This window comes from Siniperca chuatsi, linkage group LG3, assembly GCF_020085105.1.
Source record: "Siniperca chuatsi isolate FFG_IHB_CAS linkage group LG3, ASM2008510v1, whole genome shotgun sequence".
In the NCBI taxonomy this organism is placed as follows: Eukaryota; Metazoa; Chordata; class Actinopteri; order Centrarchiformes; family Sinipercidae; genus Siniperca; species Siniperca chuatsi.
The window spans coordinates 2,740,049-2,760,694 of record NC_058044.1 but is presented as its reverse complement, the minus strand read 5'-3'; the positions used below and the strand labels follow the sequence as shown (position 1 = coordinate 2,760,694).

At 43.4% G+C, this 20,646-nt stretch overlaps 1 protein-coding gene across 1 annotated transcript; it reads left to right on the top strand.

Moving 5' to 3' along the window:
• Nucleotides 1-2,971: 2,971 nt before the first annotated feature.
• LOC122873126 (malate dehydrogenase, cytoplasmic-like) lies at nucleotides 2,972-19,513 on the top strand. The gene is given in 10 exon segments (XM_044189488.1): nucleotides 2,972-3,040; nucleotides 11,081-11,150; nucleotides 11,153-11,178; nucleotides 12,281-12,377; nucleotides 14,537-14,712; nucleotides 17,002-17,124; nucleotides 17,255-17,431; nucleotides 17,613-17,726; nucleotides 18,653-18,742; nucleotides 19,051-19,513. Coding segments are annotated over 10 exon segments (1,050 nt in total). The 5' UTR covers nucleotides 2,972-2,986; the 3' UTR covers nucleotides 19,174-19,513.
• The last annotated feature ends 1,133 nt before the right edge of the window (nucleotides 19,514-20,646 follow it).

The following is a 20,646-nucleotide window of genomic DNA, read 5'->3' as shown; positions in this document are numbered from 1 at the left end:
TGACCTCAGGGACTTGTATTTGACGTCAGTGACTTGTATTTCACCTCAGCGACTTGTATTTGACCTGCAGTGACTTGTATTTCACCTCAGCGACTTGTATTTCACCTCAGTGACTTGTATTTGACCTCAGGGACTTGTATTTGACGTCAGTGACTTGTATTTCACCTCAGCGACTTGTATTTGACCTGCAGTGACTTGTATTTCACCTCAGCGACTTGTATTTGACCTGCAGTGACTTGTATTTGACCTCAGCGACTTGTATTTGACCTCAGTGACTTGTATTTCACCTCAGCGACTTGTATTTCACCTCAGCGACTTGTATTTCACCTCAGCGACTTGTATTTGACCTCAGTGACTTGTATTTGACCTCAGGGACTTGTATTTGACGTCAGTGACTTGTATTTGACCTCAGCGACTTGTATTTGACCTCAGTGACTTGTATTTCACCTCAGCGACTTGTATTTCACCTCAGCGACTTGTATTTCACCTCAGCGACTTGTATTTCACCTCAGCGACTTGTATTTGACCTCAGTGACTTGTATTTGACCTCAGGGACTTGTATTTGACGTCAGTGACTTGTATTTGACCTCAGCGACTTGTATTTGACCTCAGTGACTTGTATTTCACCTCAGCGACTTGTATTTCACCTCAGCGACTTGTATTTCACCTCAGCGACTTGTATTTGACCTCAGTGACTTGTATTTGACCTCAGGGACTTGTATTTGACGTCAGTGACTTGTATTTCACCTCAGCGACTTGTATTTCACCTCAGCGACTTGTATTTCACCTCAGCGACTTGTATTTGACCTCAGTGACTTGTATTTGACCTCAGGGACTTGTATTTGACGTCAGTGACTTGTATTTCACCTCAGCGACTTGTATTTGACCTGCAGTGACTTGTATTTCACCTCAGCGACTTGTATTTCACCTCAGTGACTTGTATTTGACCTCAGGGACTTGTATTTGACGTCAGTGACTTGTATTTCACCTCAGCGACTTGTATTTGACCTGCAGTGACTTGTATTTGACCTCAGCGACTTGTATTTGACCTCAGTGACTTGTATTTCACCTCAGCGACTTGTATTTCACCTCAGCGACTTGTATTTCACCTCAGCGACTTGTATTTGACCTCAGTGACTTGTATTTGACCTCAGGGACTTGTATTTGACGTCAGTGACTTGTATTTCACCTCAGCGACTTGTATTTGACCTCAGTGACTTGTATTTCACCTCAGCGACTTGTATTTCACCTCAGCGACTTGTATTTGACGTCAGTGACTTGTATTTCACCTCAGCGACTTGTATTTGACCTGCAGTGACTTGTATATGACCTCAGGGACTTGTATTTCACCTCAGCGACTTGTATTTGACCTGCAGTGACTTGTATTTGACCTGCAGTTACTTGTATTTCACCTCAGCGACTTGTATTTGACCTGCAGTGACTTGTATTTGACCTGCAGTGACTTGTATTTCACCTCAGCGACTTGTATTTCACCTCAGCGACTTGTATTTGACCTCAGTGACTTGTACTTGACTAGCCTGGCAACGCCAGACTAATTAACCTCAGCTGGCGGCAGAAATGGAATATAATATTCATAAGTATGTTTACATTAGTGTATAAATCACCTGAAAATAAGAAGCGTTGTGTTTTCGTTACCTTAGAATCAGCCCTGTATATCTACAGAGGGAGCGGGTCCCCTTCCGCGGAGGCCGCCATGTTGCCCGCCATGTTTCAAAGATAAACATTGGCTAAATACTGAATTGATTTTTATTGTGATATGTATTGATAAATCAACTGATTTAAAACAAATCAGTGATGAATTGTTGTGCCATATCGCCTAGCCCCAGACCTTAGTGACTCAAACTCAGTGTTATTGATACAGAAATATTATTTGACACACAGAAGATGAGGCATTCGGAGCTTAAAGTCAATTATTTGATTAGTCAATCAGCTGAAAACTATTAGTCAGTTTTCAATCAACAATCCTTAGTTCCAGCTTCTCATTTGTGAGGACGTGCTGCTTTTCTTTGTCTTAAGTTATAGTAAACTGAATATCTTTGGGTTTTGGGCTGTTGGTCGGACAAAACAGGCTATTTGGGGACTGTAGCTGTATTTCATAGCTATATTGGAAGAAAATATGTATAAGAAGATTCTGAAAAATTGTAATTATTCACTATTTTCAGACATTTTATAGACAAAACAGTTAATTAATGAATCAATAAAACAATCTGCAGATTAACTGATGCTGAAAATGATCATCATTCCACTGAAGCTTCGGTGTGTAGTTCTGACTAAAAATAAATATGTTAAAGAAGAATCTGAGCCTTTTGATTTGATCCATTTTAACGAGTCCTGAGGCGGAAAACTCTGCACCAGCACTCCCAGTAGCCTAGCCAGTCGCTACTCCCCAGTTACCACCCCTACTCTGCAGCAGTCCTCGCTGTCCTCATGTGACCCCCTAAAACATGCATTTTGGGGTGTTGGAGCAGCCATAATATCCCATCCCCCTGCAGCGACGTCACCTACCCTACACACAGAACTCCCTTGCATTTTTCCAGGATTATAGCTTCCATCATTACTATCACTGTGCACCTGTGATCACACATGAAAAGCTTTAGCAGTCCGGTCTGCGGCTATTTACGTCCTCAAAATCGTATTAAGGGACTAGACTGACTGCAGCAGTGTGTGTGTCTGTGTGTGTGTGTGTGTGTGTAGGCTATAGGTGGAGGGTGGAGGTGTGAGAGAGTCCCGGGAAACCGTGGCACAAGAAGCCGTCAAAGTCGAACTGCAGCGCTGGCAGGTCGCACCTGCCTGTCTTTCTCTCTTTCTCTGTGGGTGTCTACCTGTCTCCCCCGCACCCCCCCCCTCTCTCTCTCTCTATCTATCTGTCTTTCTCCCGGTATCGTTACCGTGTCGGAGCCGCCATTTCTGCTTTAGAGGACGTCAGTTATCAGTGAGTGAACGACAACAAACCACCGGCGGGACCATGCTGACTTTGCTGACTTCCATGTATCTCGTGGTGCGGGCGGTTTCCTCGCAGGTGAGTCGAAAGCTGCACCGGCGCATGATAGCTGGCCCGGGGACGGAGCCGACCGTGCGTCCTTGAACGCAGCATTAAAGACACATTCTTGAGCTAAACTTGGCCTTTACAGACTCCCTTTCCCTCCCAAACTAAGTAAAAAAAAAAAAACATGTCTGCGTTAGTTAGGTGTATCTGATCATCGTTTAGTTATCCGCAGTGGTGAACAGATGGGTGACTTGGCGAGGACACAGCCCCTGTGTTTGGTTTCTACCCGTTAGACTTCAGGTGTGATAATGGCCGCCTGCACCACCTTCGTGTTGGGGGGAAGGAGCTCGGCAGGCAGGTTGCGTCTTTTTTCTGACCCCGTCATTATTAATTCAGTGAGAGTCGTCTCCACTTGGCAGCTTTGGCAAGTTGTTCAGTGGCCACGTGAAGCCAGTCAGAGTAAACAACAGGACATCCGGTCAGGGCCTTCAAAATAAAAGACCCAAATTCGAACACTGAATAGGTTTGATTGTTATGTTTTATGCAAGCTGTAAGCAGCCTACAAATCGCTTTCACTACAAACTCTTAATATTACGGAAGCCCATTTACCCCAGGAAGAGGGGGAGGGGGGGATCTTTAAACGTTAGTACTAATAAAAGTATTCATGATAAGTAAAATAATAACTTTTACAGTCACAATGAAGTCTGAATATTTACTTCATATCTCAAAACTGTGACTTTGTCAAAGACTTATCTAAAAACTGTCTGGGTAACTCATAATTTTGACTTTGTATCTGATAATTTATCTCAAAAGTATGACTTAGTGTCTCACAAAGTAAAGATTTTGACTTATCTCTTAATTATGACAACATTTTGACACTTTGAATTTTGACTTTACAAGAGTAGGCTACTTTTTACTTTTGCCATTCTTTAACTTTCCATGTGGTTTTTCCTGCTGGAAATAGGCTTGTATATAATAGTCTTTATATAATGTAATTATGAGTATGGCATGGGATTCTTCCTTCGCGTAAATAGCTAACTTACTGCGGCAAGTCAGAAACAATACACACAAAAAAAAATGCATTTTAATATAAATGAAGGATGAAAGCATAAAGTGGTAAGTTCATTCACAGTAAGGCAATCAACTCTGCTTAACAAATGTCTGGAATGTAAAGGTACAACAACATAATGAAACCAGAATATTTTAGCATTCAACAAAACCAGACAGTCTTGTACTCTGCTTTAAAAGTTTTTGAAACTTTTAGTAAACGTGGATAATAGCAAAACACAGGAAAAACGAATATGCAGAGGATGCTCTTACCCTATCTACATAGATAGTTTCACTCTTTTAAAAACATTTTTAAGTTGTAAATGTTTCAAAGAATGTTGTAGTGGTAGAAGTGAAAAGTCATCATTAATTAATCTCTAGGGCTTGATATACAAAAATAATATACAAAATAATTTTTTGAGACAAGAATAGATGAAATAAGATAAGGTAAAGCTTTATTTATCCTGGATGAAAATGCTGTCAAAGATTGCTCAAGAAATACACCATAGAAAAGAGTGCTTTTAAGCTTAAAAGTACAAAAAAAGCATTAATAAAACTATATAAAAGGTAGAAAACTATATATATATATATGATGAGCAAAACAAAGTACCAATGTTTAAAAAATGAAACATGAAATTCTGTTGTTTCCACAAGAAGTCCTTTTCATATCTTATAATAAAGCAAAAATGTTTGCGCTTTAATTTTGAAGGCTGAGTTACCGGGCTTCCGGCTCTGCTTCCTGTTTTGGCCGCTGCCTTGATGCGGCAGTCCCGGCTGCAGATTATCAGCACCACGGCCAGTTCCTGTTTTAGCTCCAGGCAGAAACTGAACCCAGCAAACAGCACACAGATCCAACATGGCCGCCGGTGTCCTTGATAGGCTGGAGGAGAACCGAAAACCTCACCTTGCTGAAACCGATACCGTCTCTGCTCTCTCTGAAAGTGCATCCCTCACGTCCACTCCTCCTTCACTTTTTATTCTGAGCTCTTTCCCTTTCAGGTAGCAGTTGGCTGACAAAAGTATGTGGACACCTGAGCACGCCAGCTGCTCGTAAACATGTCGCTCTAAAACTACGAGCATTAACCTGCCGCTAAGGCCTCGGCTCCTGTGTTAAGGCTTTCTGCGAGATGCTGGTACCTGGCTGCAGGGTGCTGGATGACGCCGAGGTCAGGGGACCCGGTTCTTCCACATCAAATATGGGAAAATAATCTCTCTCTTTACAGACCTGACTTTGTGCACCGGGCCGTCGTCATGTTGAACAGGAAGGGCCCTTCACTAACCTGCGGCCACAAAGTTGGAAGAACACTATTGTCTAAAATATCATCGTATGCTGTAGCACTAAGGTTTCCCCTCATAAGGGGCCCGAACCAGGAAAAACAGCCCCAGACCAGAAGTAGAGATGTCCACATACTTTTGGCCACAATTATTAACTCATGACGTATCAGATATCGGGCAGTCAGTGTCGTAAACGGTCTGAGGTATTTTGGCATTAACTCCGGTTCGTACGTATACTACAAAATCGCATTTAAAAAATAATTTTCAATGAAAAGGGACGTCCTCATTTTTCAACATTACTATTTTCATACATTACTATGAGTTTCTATTTTCATCAAATGACAATGAAATTGACTCCACACCTGTTTACTTTTGGTTTTGGTTCTGTTTGGGGCAGTTAGGTAAGGCTTAGGTAAAAGATTAAAGCGATCGAGGATGACAGTGCTGGTTCAGCACATTGTTTTTCGCAAATTTACGAGGAGATCATGCTGACGACAGAGGCTCGGGTTTATGTTTATTTTGTTATTCCATCTATGAAAGATAAAGGTGAAATGAGATACGGCATCGTTTCTGCAGGACCTGGCACAAAAACTGACAAAACTTCAGACAAAACGTGAAACATCTTAACAGTCGACCTTGACAGCAGCAACAGGACAATTCAATATTTCAAATTGTTTGATTATTTGTCTTTGTGTAAATAGATTTTTCATTTAAAGGCGTTAATCTGTCCCAGGTTTTCCCTCCTACTGAACAGGTATGGTGGGAGACTCTGTTGTAAATATCTGCTGTTTTAGTTTCCCTTTACGGTCTAAAATCAGTTTCAGATGAATTTGTTTCAGAAAAGAGGAAAACTAATGCCATGTTTTTTGATTGAAAACGGTCAAATTCGAAGAAAAGTTAACAGAAATTCATATTGTCGCACCGTATTTTGACAGTTAAAGCGCGCCATCTTGGTGCCGTCTGACCTTTCTGCCGTTCTGCTCCATAAACGTCAGCAGATCAGACGGCTCGGCTCAGACTCACCTCCCGCGAGGCCGAACGACAACTTAACGAGCTCCCGACCGAACCCCGCCGCTTCCTGTAGTCTGGGGAGTGAACTTGACCTCAAGTGACCTTTCACCTTTGACCCTGATTTGAAAACAGTCGCCCAGAATAACTGTTTTCACTAGTTTTTAGAAAGAAAGGTTTCAATCCAGACGGAGTTCAGTTTGCCTCCATTGTGTTGGGGTTGTAACAGAAGTCTCAGTGGCAGACATCTGCTAATCTAATAATACCAACACTCTGCATGGTTAGATATACCTTTTGTAAATCACATGGACTCTGGATTTGAAATTTCAGTTTTTATATGATGGGAGGTTTTTGGGGGCCATAGCCAGGATTTTATAAATACTCAGGTTCTGAGTCCAAATTCAGCGAATCCGAAGAAACTTTTGACTTTTATTCATCTCCCTGCATGACAGTCTGTGTCAAAGCCGTCTCCAAACTGCCAGGAATGTAATCCCGCTGGAGGAATATAATATATTTTCAATAATAATTTTGATTTACTATTTTTGCCTAAAAAAAAAAAAAAAATGACTCAAATGTAAAAGTATTTTGTCGCAGAAGTATCAGAAACGTGTGAAACATTAGAAGGTAATCTCCTGCTCACGTCATTAAAAAAAAACTAATTTACCAGAAAAGGACTCGACCTCGGTGTCGTCAATCTAAAAAAAAAAAATAATAATAATCTAAAATTCATAAAATATACAGTCACATTTTGTTGCAAGAAAACGATTTTGGTATAAAATCACACAAAAATGCACGTAACCACAGAACATTCGCTTAGAAACGCACGGTATCAACATCCACTTCATGGGGCCTTTAAGTCACTTCAAGGATCGCTGAGCGGAGCTGCTTAGCTGCCGGCGGGCAGCGGAGGGATGCTGTCAGGACCCGGTGGTGTCACCGCGCTCCGTCCCCCGAGTAAAGCGGCGCGGGTTCTGGCTGTAGGGGGTTCACAAGACCCGGTGACTCACTTCGTCTCACGTTGACGAGCTCCAACAGTTTGATCATCTGGAAACCAAGCGGACCAGCAGAGCTGTAGGAACTGTGGACTAAAATAATCCACAGCGCGTCTATCCGCCTCAAGCGTGAAAACTTTTTCCTCGAGGCTTTCAAGGTGGGGTTTAAGACGCCCAGGTTCCTGAAGACCGGCGGTGGAAGAAGCATTCAGGTCATCAGCAATGGAAGAAATGCTCTGTTACAAGTGAAAGCGCTGCTTTCAAAATCTCACTTACTTAAAAATACAAAAGTGTTAGCAGCAAGTTGTACTTAAAGTACTCATCGCGCAAAGGTTTTACATTTATTTTACGGTTTTCTTCCTGATTCATCGTCGTCCAAGCAGCATCTGAATGTCGTCATGGTAGCGCTCGTTTTAACAACAGGACATGCTGTTACCATAACAACGCGCGTTTTACAAACCGATCGCACGTTTGACGTATAAAATCTGGATCTGAAGCGCAACTGATGCTGTCAGATAAGTGTAGTGCAGTAGAAGTGTAAAGTAGCATCAAATGGAAATACTCGAGTGGAGTACAAGTACCGCAGATTTGTACTTGGTTACGTTCCACCGTGCTGAAGACGGCGAGGGTCGATTGGTTGGTTCTTGATTGGCTCAAAGGGTCCTTGAGATTTTTTTTAAGTGGTTCTTGAAAAATCTCCAAGGATTATTGAGGGGATTGCAAGAACATTTGAGGAGGTTCCAGAGATCCTTTATGAGTTCAAGGGATTCTCCTGTGGGTTTCCAGTGGTCCTTGAGGAGGTTCCAGGCATCCTCAAGTATATTTCAGGTCCTTAAGTGAGGAGGCTTCAAGGGTCACTGAAGGTTTGGGTTGAGTTTTTAGGGTCCCACCAGGTTCTTTCGGAGGAGTTCCAGGAATCTTACAGGGGGTTCAAGGGGTTTGTAAGGAGCATCCTTGAAGTTTTTGGAAGGATTGAAGGGATCCTTAAGGGGTCAGGGTTCTTTGTGTTCTTCAAACGTTTTTTTTTTGTTGTTGATGGGGTTCTAACGGCCTTTGAGTTGTTTCCAGGGTCCAGGGATACCTCCAGTGTTACCAGGATTCAAGGGTCCTTGAGGAGGTATCAGTGGTATACGAGAAGGTTCCAGGCATCCTCAAGTATAGTTCAGGGCCTTAAGTTGGTTGCAATAGTTTCTGAGGAGGCTTCAAGGGTCACTGAAGGTTTGGGTTGAGTTTTTAGGGTCCCACCAGGTTCTTTCGAAGGAGTTCCAGGAATCTTACAGGGGGTTCAAGGGGTTTGTAAGGAGCATCCTTGAAGTTTTTGGAAGGATTGAAGGGATCCTTAAGGGGTCAGGGTTCTTTGTGTTCTTCAAACGTTTTTTTTTTGTTGTTGATGGGGTTCTAACGGCCTTTGAGTTGTTTCCAGGGTCCAGGGATACCTCCAGTGTTACCAGGATTCAAGGGTCCTTGAGGAGGTATCAGTGGTATACGAGAAGGTTCCAGGCATCCTCAAGTATAGTTCAGGTCCGTAAGTTGGTTGCAATAGTTTCTGAGGAGGCTTCAAGGGTCACTGAAGGTTTGGGTTGAGTTTTTTTAGGGTCCCACCAGGTTCTTTCGAAGGAGTTCCAGGAATCTTACAGGGGGTTCAAGGGGTTTGCATGGAGCATCCTTGAAGTTTTGGTTCCTGGCGATGTTCCTGGGCTTTCTTTATGTGTTTCAGCGAGTGTAACTGGGTTCCATCAGTTCTTAAGGTTTTTTTTAAAAGGCTTTTCTAAGAGTCATTGTGGGATTACTAGTGGCGCACCAGGTGGATTCGGGGGTACCTAAGGGGCTCCAGTGTTTCCAGGGTTTGAAGGTCCATGAGGGGTTTTGGTTCCTCAGGATGTGGAGGGATTATCAATGTGTTTTAGGGGGTTTCAAGTGGGTTCCATGGGTTGTTGATGGGATTCAAGGCATCCCAGAAGTTCTTGAGGGGATTCCTAGAGGATGTGTGGTTCTTAAGGAGGATCCAGGGGGCCTTTATAGTCCCAGGAGTTCGTGATGGGGCTCCAAAAGATCCAAGGGATCCTGAGATTGATAACAGGCACCGTTAAAGGGGTATGTGGAAGTTCTTGAGAGGGTTTTGAGGAGATTGCAGTTATTCTTGAGGGTTTTTAAGGAGATCTTGAAGGGGGTTCACACATATTTTGTTTTTTTACATTTTACTGGTCAGTAAGAGCTTTGCAGTGTGTGGGACACTGACGGAAAACAGCGGCAGGGCGGATCACAGGCTCGAGGCAGCGCGTCATTCTGCAGGACAAGCGGTGCAGTTCCGCTGTCGGCCACGAGGTGCCGCCAAAGCAAAGCTTCCCGAATCTCAGTAAAAAAAGGACGCTTTTCAGAAAAATCCTCCGCCCTATATGGCGTGGGTGGGTGCGGTGTGACCAGTGCGCTGCATCATGGGAGAATGAGTTCCTCTCGTCGAATCGGCTGGGTTGTAAAAGCCCGTGTTAGTACCATAAAACGACTACAAGTCCCGCAGTGAGTGTGGGATGAGTCGTCTCACCGCCTGACTTTACAGTACAAGGATAGAGGTGACCCTTCCGTGTAGTCCGACTCAGAGCGGGGAGAACTGGCACCGCAGACTGCAAGCACCTCCATCCGTTAGCGAAATGGTAAGATGGGTCATTATTAGCTGCTTTTTGCTCTCATAGTAGAGGCGTAAAGGGTGTAAAAGACGTCCTCTGTCAAACGGAAACAGTTTAACTCTGTGCTAAATGATGCATTAATAGTTGACATTGGCAAGACGGCGGCAGCGTCATAATTGAATCTGCTAAAAATGAATTTAAGTGGTTTAATGGAGGTTTTAACGGTGCCGAATTCATGATTAAAGAAGCAAGGGCAGAGCTGTCATGCGCAGTTCGTTGCGCAGTTTGAACACGCAGATTAGAGATGATGGTTGAGGTGAAAAACGTTTGCATGTGCATGCACAGTTGTCTCTGCAGTTTTAACACATAGTCCGCTGTACGTGAACACGTCTGCCTCCATTTTAATGCGGCGTCAAGTTACATCATGGGCCCATTCTTTTATTCAGTCGGGTTAACCAATCATGAGAGGAGCTGTGTCAGTTTGAATCTCCGTTCACAAACCTTGCGGTTTAACGATTCCTCGCTTGTCAGACACGTTGCAGCCAGGTAAAACACGATGCAAGGCGATTTCTGAAAGCACTGGAACCGCCCTTCATTTCGGCTTGTATATAAATCACTGCATCATTTATCGTACCTAAATTTCCCTCTTATTCTACTGGTTTGACCTTTTTTTTATTTTATTTCATTATTTCGAACAGCGAAGAGCGTTAGGGTTGTGTCATAAAAGTTTTAAAAGTCCTAAAAGTTTATCTGCCGCTCGGTTGATTTTATGCATGCCGAATTAAAGAGTGACATCAGATCATAAGAAAAAGTCTAAAATTAAACTGAATGTCGCACCTGCCCTTGCCGGTATGCAAGGTCATTCTACATTGCACGACTTTCTTAATGGAGTTCGATGGAGGTGATAAGTCTTCGTACAAAGGGCAGAGTTCCACAGGAGGGGTCGTCACTGATAGCAGCCTCCCTGTGATGGTCCCATCCGTTAAATACAGGCTTTGTCATTTGAACTAACCCAGTGAGTGATCCAACCAGTTCAGACCAACAATGCACGTTACTGCTGCTCTCCCTCTCTGTTACTTATCTAGGTCAATGACACACATGAACCAAACATGTTTGTTTTCCTCCAGACTGAACCAATCCGTGTTGTGGTGACCGGCGCTGCTGGCCAGATTGCCTACTCCCTGCTGTACAGCATCGCCAAGGAGATGTGTTCGGGAAGGACCAGGTAAGACTGGGCCTGAACTCTGGTTACATAACCTGCAGCAGCAGCAGAGCCCCCCCTTCCCTTCCCTTCCCTTCCCTTCCCCCTGAAGCTGATCACTGCTCAGACAGCTGGGCGCTGCACTGTGTGGGGCTTGACTAGTTACATAATGGACTCATCATGAATTTTAAATGTCCTGATCAGTGATGGAATGGGGAAATATTGCAGATGACCTCAAACAGAAGGAAGAATATCAGAATATTTTAAGAAATGTTTTGCTTGTATGGGCTATATCGTACTTCTGCGTCAAGCCCAACAAGCTGATTGGCCCATAGAAGGCACCATAATAAGGATCAGTGTTTGCACCATCCTTGGAAATACTGAACTCTTCTCTAAGTTTCTTTGCAGCTTTATGGATATAATGCTTGTAAGTACTTCAGAAAAACTCTTAAACTAAGCTGAATGTCGTTCAATGTCAAGCTAGACCAGATTCTAGATTCAAGATTTTTTTTAAAGGGGTTTGGTGTTAAACCCTCTTCTGAGCGGCGTTTCCACCATTCATGAAATGTTGTAGAGTTTATGCATTTGTTTTCCGATTTGTATCATTCCATTCAATATGTGGTAAAGCTATGAAAATTAAAATAACGATGCTGTAGTCTTGGAAACTAAATAAAAAGATTATAACAGAAATCAGACAGCTAATGACAGCATTTGATTTGTAAAAGCTGCCTTTTAAAATTACACCGTACAAATGCATTCATGAAAAATTGATATTGAAGTAATGAAAAATGTGGGAAACCTCCCAAAGGATTTATAACGTCTGCTAGAAATGCTCGGCCACCACTCTGTAAGTTTGGAAATGTTAAATAAGTTTTTTAAAATTGAGGTTTTCTTAATGAGACGTTTATTAGTTTCAGGCCTTGATTTGACAAACTCGATCCTGCGGCAATTTTACAGTTTAAAACATGACTTTGTGCGGCCAGATGAGGCCTTGAAAGTTATTTTAAAGGTTTTGGGTCTTTATCAGCTGTGATCTGCTCTGTTTAATAAAACAATACCTGTAGATGTTTTGACTGTGCCTGTTTGATTTTCAGGTGATACCTTTCTTGTCCCTCTCGTTTTTCAGCCAATCATCTTGGTCCTGCTGGACATCCCCCCCATGCTGCCGGTGCTGGAGGGAGTCGTCATGGAGCTGCAGGACTGCGCCCTCCCACTGCTGAGGGGTGAGCCAACAGTGTGTGTTTGAACAACACCCTAACCTGGCCTTTTGATTAAAATAAAAATAAAAGCATAAGTTTTTCTGAAGGTTTGACCACCGACAATATTTTTAGACTGGAGGGAAGACAAATATTCAGTGTTTTCTTCTCCTCTGGGGAAAAATACAAGGTTATCGTCATGAGACACTACAGCACAACACACGCTATCATTTGACTTCGGCGCCGCACACCGAATGCGCTGCACAAGCAGAAGAAGTAGTCAAGGAACAGCAGCTGGGATTTGCAGAATGTGGTAATGTTGGCGTGCGTTAATGCTCGGGACAGGACAGCGGTGCGTCCAGCCAGCTGACGTCCTCCAGCCAGCTGACGTCCTCCAGCCAGCTGACGTCCTCCAGCCAGCTGACGTCCTCCAGCCAGCTGACGTCCTCCAGCCAGCGATGACGTGTGTCTGTCAGCTTACGGAGAAAACAACAGGCGTGGGTGTTATGACGCGTGTCATACACCACCGGTCCGCGTTCCCCTTAAAACAAAAGGGACAGTTCAGTGGAGGGGAAGTACTGTCACCTTCTAATGAGGAACGAAGGTGGTGCCTGTAGTCTCGGTACCCATGGGTGCAGCTACCTCTCTTTTTATCACCCTGATGAGAACAAAAATGTTAAACTAACATTATCAGCTGAAAGTAAGCTGCATCAGTCAGAACTACGGACGAACTGCAGCAGCTCGGTGTGCTGTCGGCCATAATTGTCTGAACTGGTCTTGTTCCATCTGGAGCACATTTTAATGCAGTACACACTGTGTGTGTGTGTGTGTGTGTGTGTGTGTGTGTGTGTGTGTGTTGTCCTTCATAACCTCCTCTCTGTGCGGCTGTGGGGAGGAGGAAGGAGTGTCTAAAATGAGGCCTCTGGTTGGCTGGCGGTTAAGGCACCACAGTAGCCAATCAGAGCAGTGGCGGGACAGCAGCGAGCGGAGCGGAGCGGAGCGGAGGGGAGGTGAACCCTGGCTGAAGTCCAGTCCGACGGCAGCACGGTTACTTCTAACAACCAGACACCGAACGCATGTTATCGGCAGGATCAGCCGAGGCAGCAGGACTTGATCTGGGAGACTCTGCTCTGAAATAAACCCTTCGGCTTCAAATGGAGAGTCTGGTCTGAGGATGTTAAATAACCGCAGGAAACAGCAGCGAGCCAGAGAACACATGAGTGAAAGTTGTGAAACTCGGAGAAGGTCGAGGGGCACAGATGTTGATGTTTAAAAGATCAATGTACCTTTTATTGGTACCAATACATCACCTTATCGTTATCAATATGTCCCTATAGCAGGGCACCCTCTGTTATCTGTACACAGCAGATAAGATATCCCTCAGTTCAGCTAGTTAATAAATGTCAATAAATAAGTTTCTCCTTAAAGTTTAAATATTAGTTCAGCTGAAGAGTCTCCGTTCAGGAAAATCTTCTGGAATAAAAATGAAATTCATAATTCTGCATTCAGGTCAACTATTTTTAGAACTGACGGTGAAGACGACGCACAGCTTTATCAGCAAACTGCTTTACTCTGATGTCAGTTATCGTTGAAATTGAACTATTAATGAACATTAAAGAGGCTAAGAAGAGATTACATTTACAGCTGAAAACTGTTCAAATTCTTTAGTTTCATTTTTAATTTCCTTTTATAAAATATTACCACTGATACTAAAATATTTACAAAAAGTATTTTGTATTTATTCTTCTGTCGCAGAACTCTTGAGTGGCTAACAGTTGTGTGATACTAGCGCTGACGCAGTGCCTGAGTTTCAGTACGTACACCGAAGCAATACTTTTTTAGATACGTTACTTGGATGAGAAATATAAAAATTCGTTTTCTATGAAACCCTTTTTATTCATTTAACAAACGCAGTTCTCAAATGTGAAAGCAGCCACACAAGTCTACAAGTCTTCGATGCTCAGTGCTACAGTGCTTCAGTCTCAGGCAGCATCAAGGTTCGATGCTTTCGTCCCCAAAGATCTGCAGATGCTGTTATAATCTTTGCTAAACAAACAACCTGAACAAAAAAGCCAAATAACGCTAGTAGTTGTTCTTTAGTTTTGAGTGTTACATTTGTCTGTGGCTGTAATGTTACAGTTGTTGTGATACGTGTGTTTCGTGTGTGTGTGTGTGTGTGTGTCCAGAGGTGATCCCCACTGACAAGGTGGAGGTGGGCTTCAAGGACATCGACGCCGCCATCTTGGTGGGCTCCATGCCCAGGAAGGAGGGGATGGAGAGGAAGGACCTGCTGAAGGCCAACGTGGCCATCTTCAAGACGCAGGGATCCGCCCTGGACAAGTACGCCAAGAAGACCGTGAAGGTGACGCTTCAGTCCTCCATTTTGTTTCTTTTAACCTAATTTTATTTGTTTATTGATGAATCCGCTCTGAATGGATCGATCTGTTGGGAACCATTGTGCTAGAAGGTTATTGTACTTTGCCTTAGGGCTTTCTGGGAATTGTAGTTGTACTGTTTTTGTTAGAAAAACTTTAGAAGAAGCCAGCTGACCACAGCTGATAAACACAGGGAAATGAAAGTGCCGATCCAGCGTCTCGTGTCCCCAGAAAAAACTCTTTCCTTTAACGAAGCTGACCGTTTCTGTGCTGTCACGTTAACTCTGCGTCTTACAGCAGCTTCGTGTTTCTGGACAGGTTCGTACTGTAATGTGTAAAAAGTCCATAGTATGTAGATCAGCAGGAGGGCCCCCAATGACCCAAAGTCCTCTACGAGGCCCAGCGGCAGTGTGACGAAAGAGGTCAAAGGTCAAAGCTTCACGTGTGGAGAATCTGTGGAGGCAAAAAAACAGCCTGATGTTGAACCCCATGAGGCCTTTCAACTGCTTTTACACTGGAAACTGTTTTCACTTTTAAAAAAGCTGTTGTGTCTTTATTTTGGGGGAAACCAAAACATTTAGGCAGTAAAATAAATATTCTCCTCTAAAGTTTACCTGTAAAATAGTCAAAATTCCTTGTGACAGTTTGGATTCTCCAACTGTGATCAATATGTGCAAAGATCTCTTCCAAGGATGTTCAGCTCAGACGCTAGTTTCTAGCTTTCTTTAATCAGAAAATGTTAATTATTATAAACTACATCAGTGTTATATAAGTTAAATGAGTATAACAGCTTTTTCTTCAGATTCATAACCTTTTCATCGCTTTTCAGTGACAGTTTCTTCTGCACTGTGTGCCACCGCCTCTGAAATGTGTCCAGTAGCTTCAGATCTCAGACTTCTGCAGTGAACATCCAGGTTTAATTGTGGTTTATGTGCATCTGAACAAGGAAATCAAATCCTTCTATTTACAGATTCTGAATCTGTTTATTATAACAGGTTGCTTTTACGAAAGATCAACTAAATGACCTATATTCAGCCTCGTATCTACAACTAACAGTAGCTCCAACCCTCAACCCAAATCTGCGATACTGATTGGCTTATATCTGAATATCTCAGACAGATGATCAGGTTTAGATCACATTGAGACGAAGGACGCATCAAAATATCACTTACACTGTCGCTGTAATAATAAATAATAAAACTTTTTATTTATAGAGCACTTATCAAGTACAACGTGCTTCACAACAAGAGAAATAAAACACCACAGTGAATGACGAAATATTAAGAAATAAAATGCACAAAAGCAATAAAATAAGCAGCCAGTTCAGGTAAAATCAGGATCTGCTTTCAGATAAAAATGTGTTTTGAGACGAGACTTAAACGAAGACTCTGACTCAGACAGCCTGATGTCTTCGGGCAGGTTGTTCCAGATCCTCGGGGCCCTGATGGCCAAAGCTCTGTCCCCCTTAGTTTCCATCCTGGACTCAGGAACAGACAGGAGACCCCTGCCCGAAGATCTCAGACTACGTGAAGGTTCATAAGGGATTACAAGGTCTAAGATACAGTCTGGAGCCATGAAGAGCCTTAAAAGTAATCAACAAGATCTTAAAGTCGATCCTGAAACCAACAGGGAGCTGATGTAAAGAGGCTGAACCAGGTGTGATGTGGTCGCAGCTCTCGGTCCTGAGTCCTGTACAGTCTGCAGGCGTTTCACAGTTTTTACATTAAGACGAGCGAACGGGCCGTTACAGTGATCGAGGCGTGAGGAGATAAAAGCACGCACAACAGTTTCTGCTTCACTAAGATTTAAAATAGATCGGATTTTTGTTTCTGAGGTGAAACATGATTGGACGAGCTCAGTGACACGTTGCTCAAAACATAAACTGCTATCAAACAGGACACTGAGGTTTCCTGCAACAGGCTTGATATGTTGTGACAGGTTACCAGCAGATGGCAGTATTTGTTTAGTGATGTGTTGGGGCCCAATAACAAGGATTTCAGTTTTATTTGAGTTGAGCTGAAGAAAACTTATCGACATCCAGTGTTTTCTGTCAGACAGGCAGTCCTGTGAGGGTGATGCTCTGTCATTTGTTCAGTTTGTCTGAGAAATTTCTTGTAACAATCATCTCAGACGGCGATGGTGTTTCTTACTGCTTTATTTCAGCATTACAAAAACAGTGTGTTGACTCCATATTGTCGCCTGGCTGCTCACCTGTGTGATGGGTTGACAAAGCGGAGACGCGTCAGTCTGACAGAGGTGTTTGATTTTCACACCAGGTTTTAGTGGTTGGAAACCCGGCGAACACCAACTGTCTGATCGCCTCCAAGTCTGCTCCATCCATCCCCAAAGAGAACTTCTCCTGCCTGACCCGACTGGACCACAACAGAGCCAGCTCCCAGGTACAGAGTGGCGTCGGTCCATCCCGCATCTAATAGTTAAACGTTAATGATTAAAATCTGTACGAGCTGAATTTAAAAGAATAAAAATAATAGTAAGAGTACTGCTGCAAAATCTGTGCCTCACCTGCAGGTGGCGATGCGTTGCGGCGTGTCCTCCGACAAAGTGAAGAACGTCATCATCTGGGGGAACCACTCCTCCACCCAGTACCCCGACGTCCACCACGCCAAGGTCAACGTCCACGGCACCGAGACGGCCGCCTACGACGCCGTCAAGGACGAAGCCTGGCTCAGAGGAGACTTCATCTCTGTGAGCGCTCGCTGGTTCTCGTTCGAGTTCACTTGAGTACAATTCTTTAATTTGAAAGATTTTTAGGGTCATTTTTGCCTCAATTAGACAGCAAAGAAGTTTTCCTTCCATGTCGAGATCTTCCAGCTTGTTTTCTGTCCTCTCTTCGAACCTTCTCCTCTTCTTCTTCCTCCTCCCGCAGACGGTGCAGCAGCGCGGTGCAGCCGTCATCAAAGCCAGGAAGCTGTCGAGCGCCATGTCTGCTGCCAAGGCCATCTGCGACCACATGAGGGACATCTGGTTCGGCACCAAGGAGGTCAGTGTGGACGGAGGGATAAACCGAGGACACGGCTCTGAAGCTTTCAGTCTGACGGCGATGAAGGCCGCAGGCGGTCAGAAGGGGAAAAAATCACAGACCTGGAAAAGTTGTAGCATTTTAGCACGGCCCGTCTCCAGGCCTGGGAACGTTCTGAACAGTGGAACATGTGGCCAAAACAAGTTTTCAAGTTTTCACAAACTGATAAACAGTCAGCTGTCGGCTGTTCCTGCTGAACACCAGTGTTCCCTTTTTCCAGTTTCCCCTGAAGTAGCTTCAAAAAAAAAAACGTGATTTCGCAACTTATTTTATTACAAAATTCACATCCAACATGGTAATCTTTTTATGGCTGCAGCCTTTTATCAAAAGGAAAGATTCTAGATGTTTTTGCATCATTTTGACCACATTTCCTTGTTATTCTGATGATTTGGTGTCTTTAAGTTTTACATTTCTGCAGGCAATCTTTCTGAAACATTTTCTGGGGGGGCGTAACATATATTTTGTATTTGAAGATGCCTGTTTCATTCAAATTTTTTAATTCCGTGCCAAACGATGACATGTATTTTAATTGTGTGATTGTTGGGGGGGGGGACTTGTGAAACAGGATTTGGAGCATGATGGGACATCAGAACTCTCCGCTGACAAAGGCTAATGTCATTTTATTTTTGAAAAAAAAAATTAAGGACAGGCAAAACTGCAAAAAATCTAATCTTCCTGTTATTATATTATTATTATTATTTTCCAAAATTAATAAACAATTTATTAAATAAAAGTGAAAACAAAACTTATGGCCGTGTCAGGTTTCCCGTGGTTGTGGTCAGGAAGTGGACCGCAGGCCGCTGTTGGGAAGTTGCTGCAGGAAGTGTTGTTGTTGTTGTTGTTGTTGTTGTTAATTCAGCCTGACTGAAGCTGTTTCCTGCCGACAGGGTGAGTTCATCTCCATGGGCGTGTACGCTGGCGGAAACTCCTACGGCATCCCAGAGGACCTCATCTACTCCTTCCCCATCCAGATCAAGGTGAGTCCGTCCAATCAGCTGCCAGTCACCAGAACATGGGGCGCTGATGTCACGGTGCTGTACTTGAACCAGTCCACAGTGGGTGTTTAAAAACATGAATGAATTTCTTTTTTACTGCAGATTTCATCATCTGCTACTGTATTTTGGGGGGGGGTTGCTTAGGAGTCAATTATTTCTTATAATATCAAGAAGAGACAGTGAGAGACACAATTCGGTGGCAGGCGTATTTGAAGCCCACACAGAAATGGACGCAATACCACAAAATCAAAAGCTTGACCTCTGACCTTTCCCTCTGTCGCCGCCCACAGAACAAGACCTGGAAATTTGTTGACGGACTCTCCATCAACGACTTCTCCCGCGCCAAGATGGACGCCACAGCGGCGGAGCTGGTGGAGGAGCGAGACACCGCCCTGGACTTCCTGTCCCAGTGACTGTCGCCCCCTGCTGGCCAGCGACAGCACTTAGCTCCCCTGAAGTCTCTCTGCTCGCGCCTCTGAAGAAGAAACCCTCCACTCTTGTTAACCGTCCTAGCTGCCGTGTCCGTTTGTGTGCGAGTGTGTGTGTGTCAGTATGTGAGTGTGTGTGTGAGTGTGTGTAACTAGGCCACTTCTTCAGGTGTTCAGAAAACCTGTTTAATGCCCACAACCTGGCCTCCTCCGTCTGCAAGACACCGAGAGAATGTCTCTGTTGGTAGATGATAACACACACTAGCTCTCCAGAAACTGTAACGGAACAAGTTATCACCAATAAAACAACAAGAACAGAACAAAATCGAGTTTCTGATGTTTCTTTGAGGTTCAGAAGCGTCGTTATGGTACGTTCACCACTGAGCTGCAGGCAGTTATCGCAGATGTTCTCGTACTGGAGGTCACAAAGAAAATTAGTCAGAAACTTTTGCAGCAGTTGTGAACATGAAGGCCACAGAGTGGTTTACAACGTGCAGGGTTTTCCTCAAATAGTGGAGCAGTTGTGCTGCACCATCATATCCTAGTGTAACACCACCCAATCCACTGCCAAATACAGTCTGACATGCGTGCTCTTCTGCAGTTTTAGCATTAGATTGGATTCTTTATTGTCATTGCACAGAGTAGTGAGACAACGAAATGCACTAAGCAGTAGTGCAGAGAGGTAATATATAAATACAGTGAGGGGTAGATATGAATACAGGCTCAATACAATATAAAGAATACAGTATGTTGGTTATTTAAGATATTTTGACACTCAAATCCCAAACATCAAGAAAAGTAGAAAGTGTCATGTGAGTAAATGTAAAAGTTTTTATTTGGATATTTTGTTGATGTATAAAAGATAATCAGCAGTCCGATCAGCGTCTCGGTTCTACGTTAGTTTCTTAAATGTCCATAAACTCATTCAGCAGTTTCAAAACATCACATGGGGAAAGTTTAATATCCTCTTTGGAAAGACAGGATGTTCGTATGGCGCCTTACAGAAGGCATAAAAGACATTACAAAATATCACTGGCACACAGGGCGAATATAAAACGACACACAGGATTTTAAAAGGATAAAATAGAAGATTAAAATAAGCTAAAATTGTATAAAACTATAAACAGAAATTGCAGTGCAGTTAGAGATAGGAGTTAATTAATTTAACTTTCTGCAGACGTCTTGTGTGCGTTTTGCTTTAGATATCTGGTAAATAAGCTGAAGGCTCCCTCAGTGCTGTGTTTCCATCCTGGAAGTTTGTTTTAAAGCTTTTAAAAACAGGACAACAGGTGACAGTGTTTCAGCAGTCAGTACTCTTAGAACAGGAGAGATGTGAAACTTAGACACTCGGGTTCAGCTGAATCATAATCATCATGAACCTGAAGTGATCGTAGACTCTACATGAGGTTGAACAGTATTGACGCTTTCTACCATCAGCCTGAAAAACTCTGCAAGTAC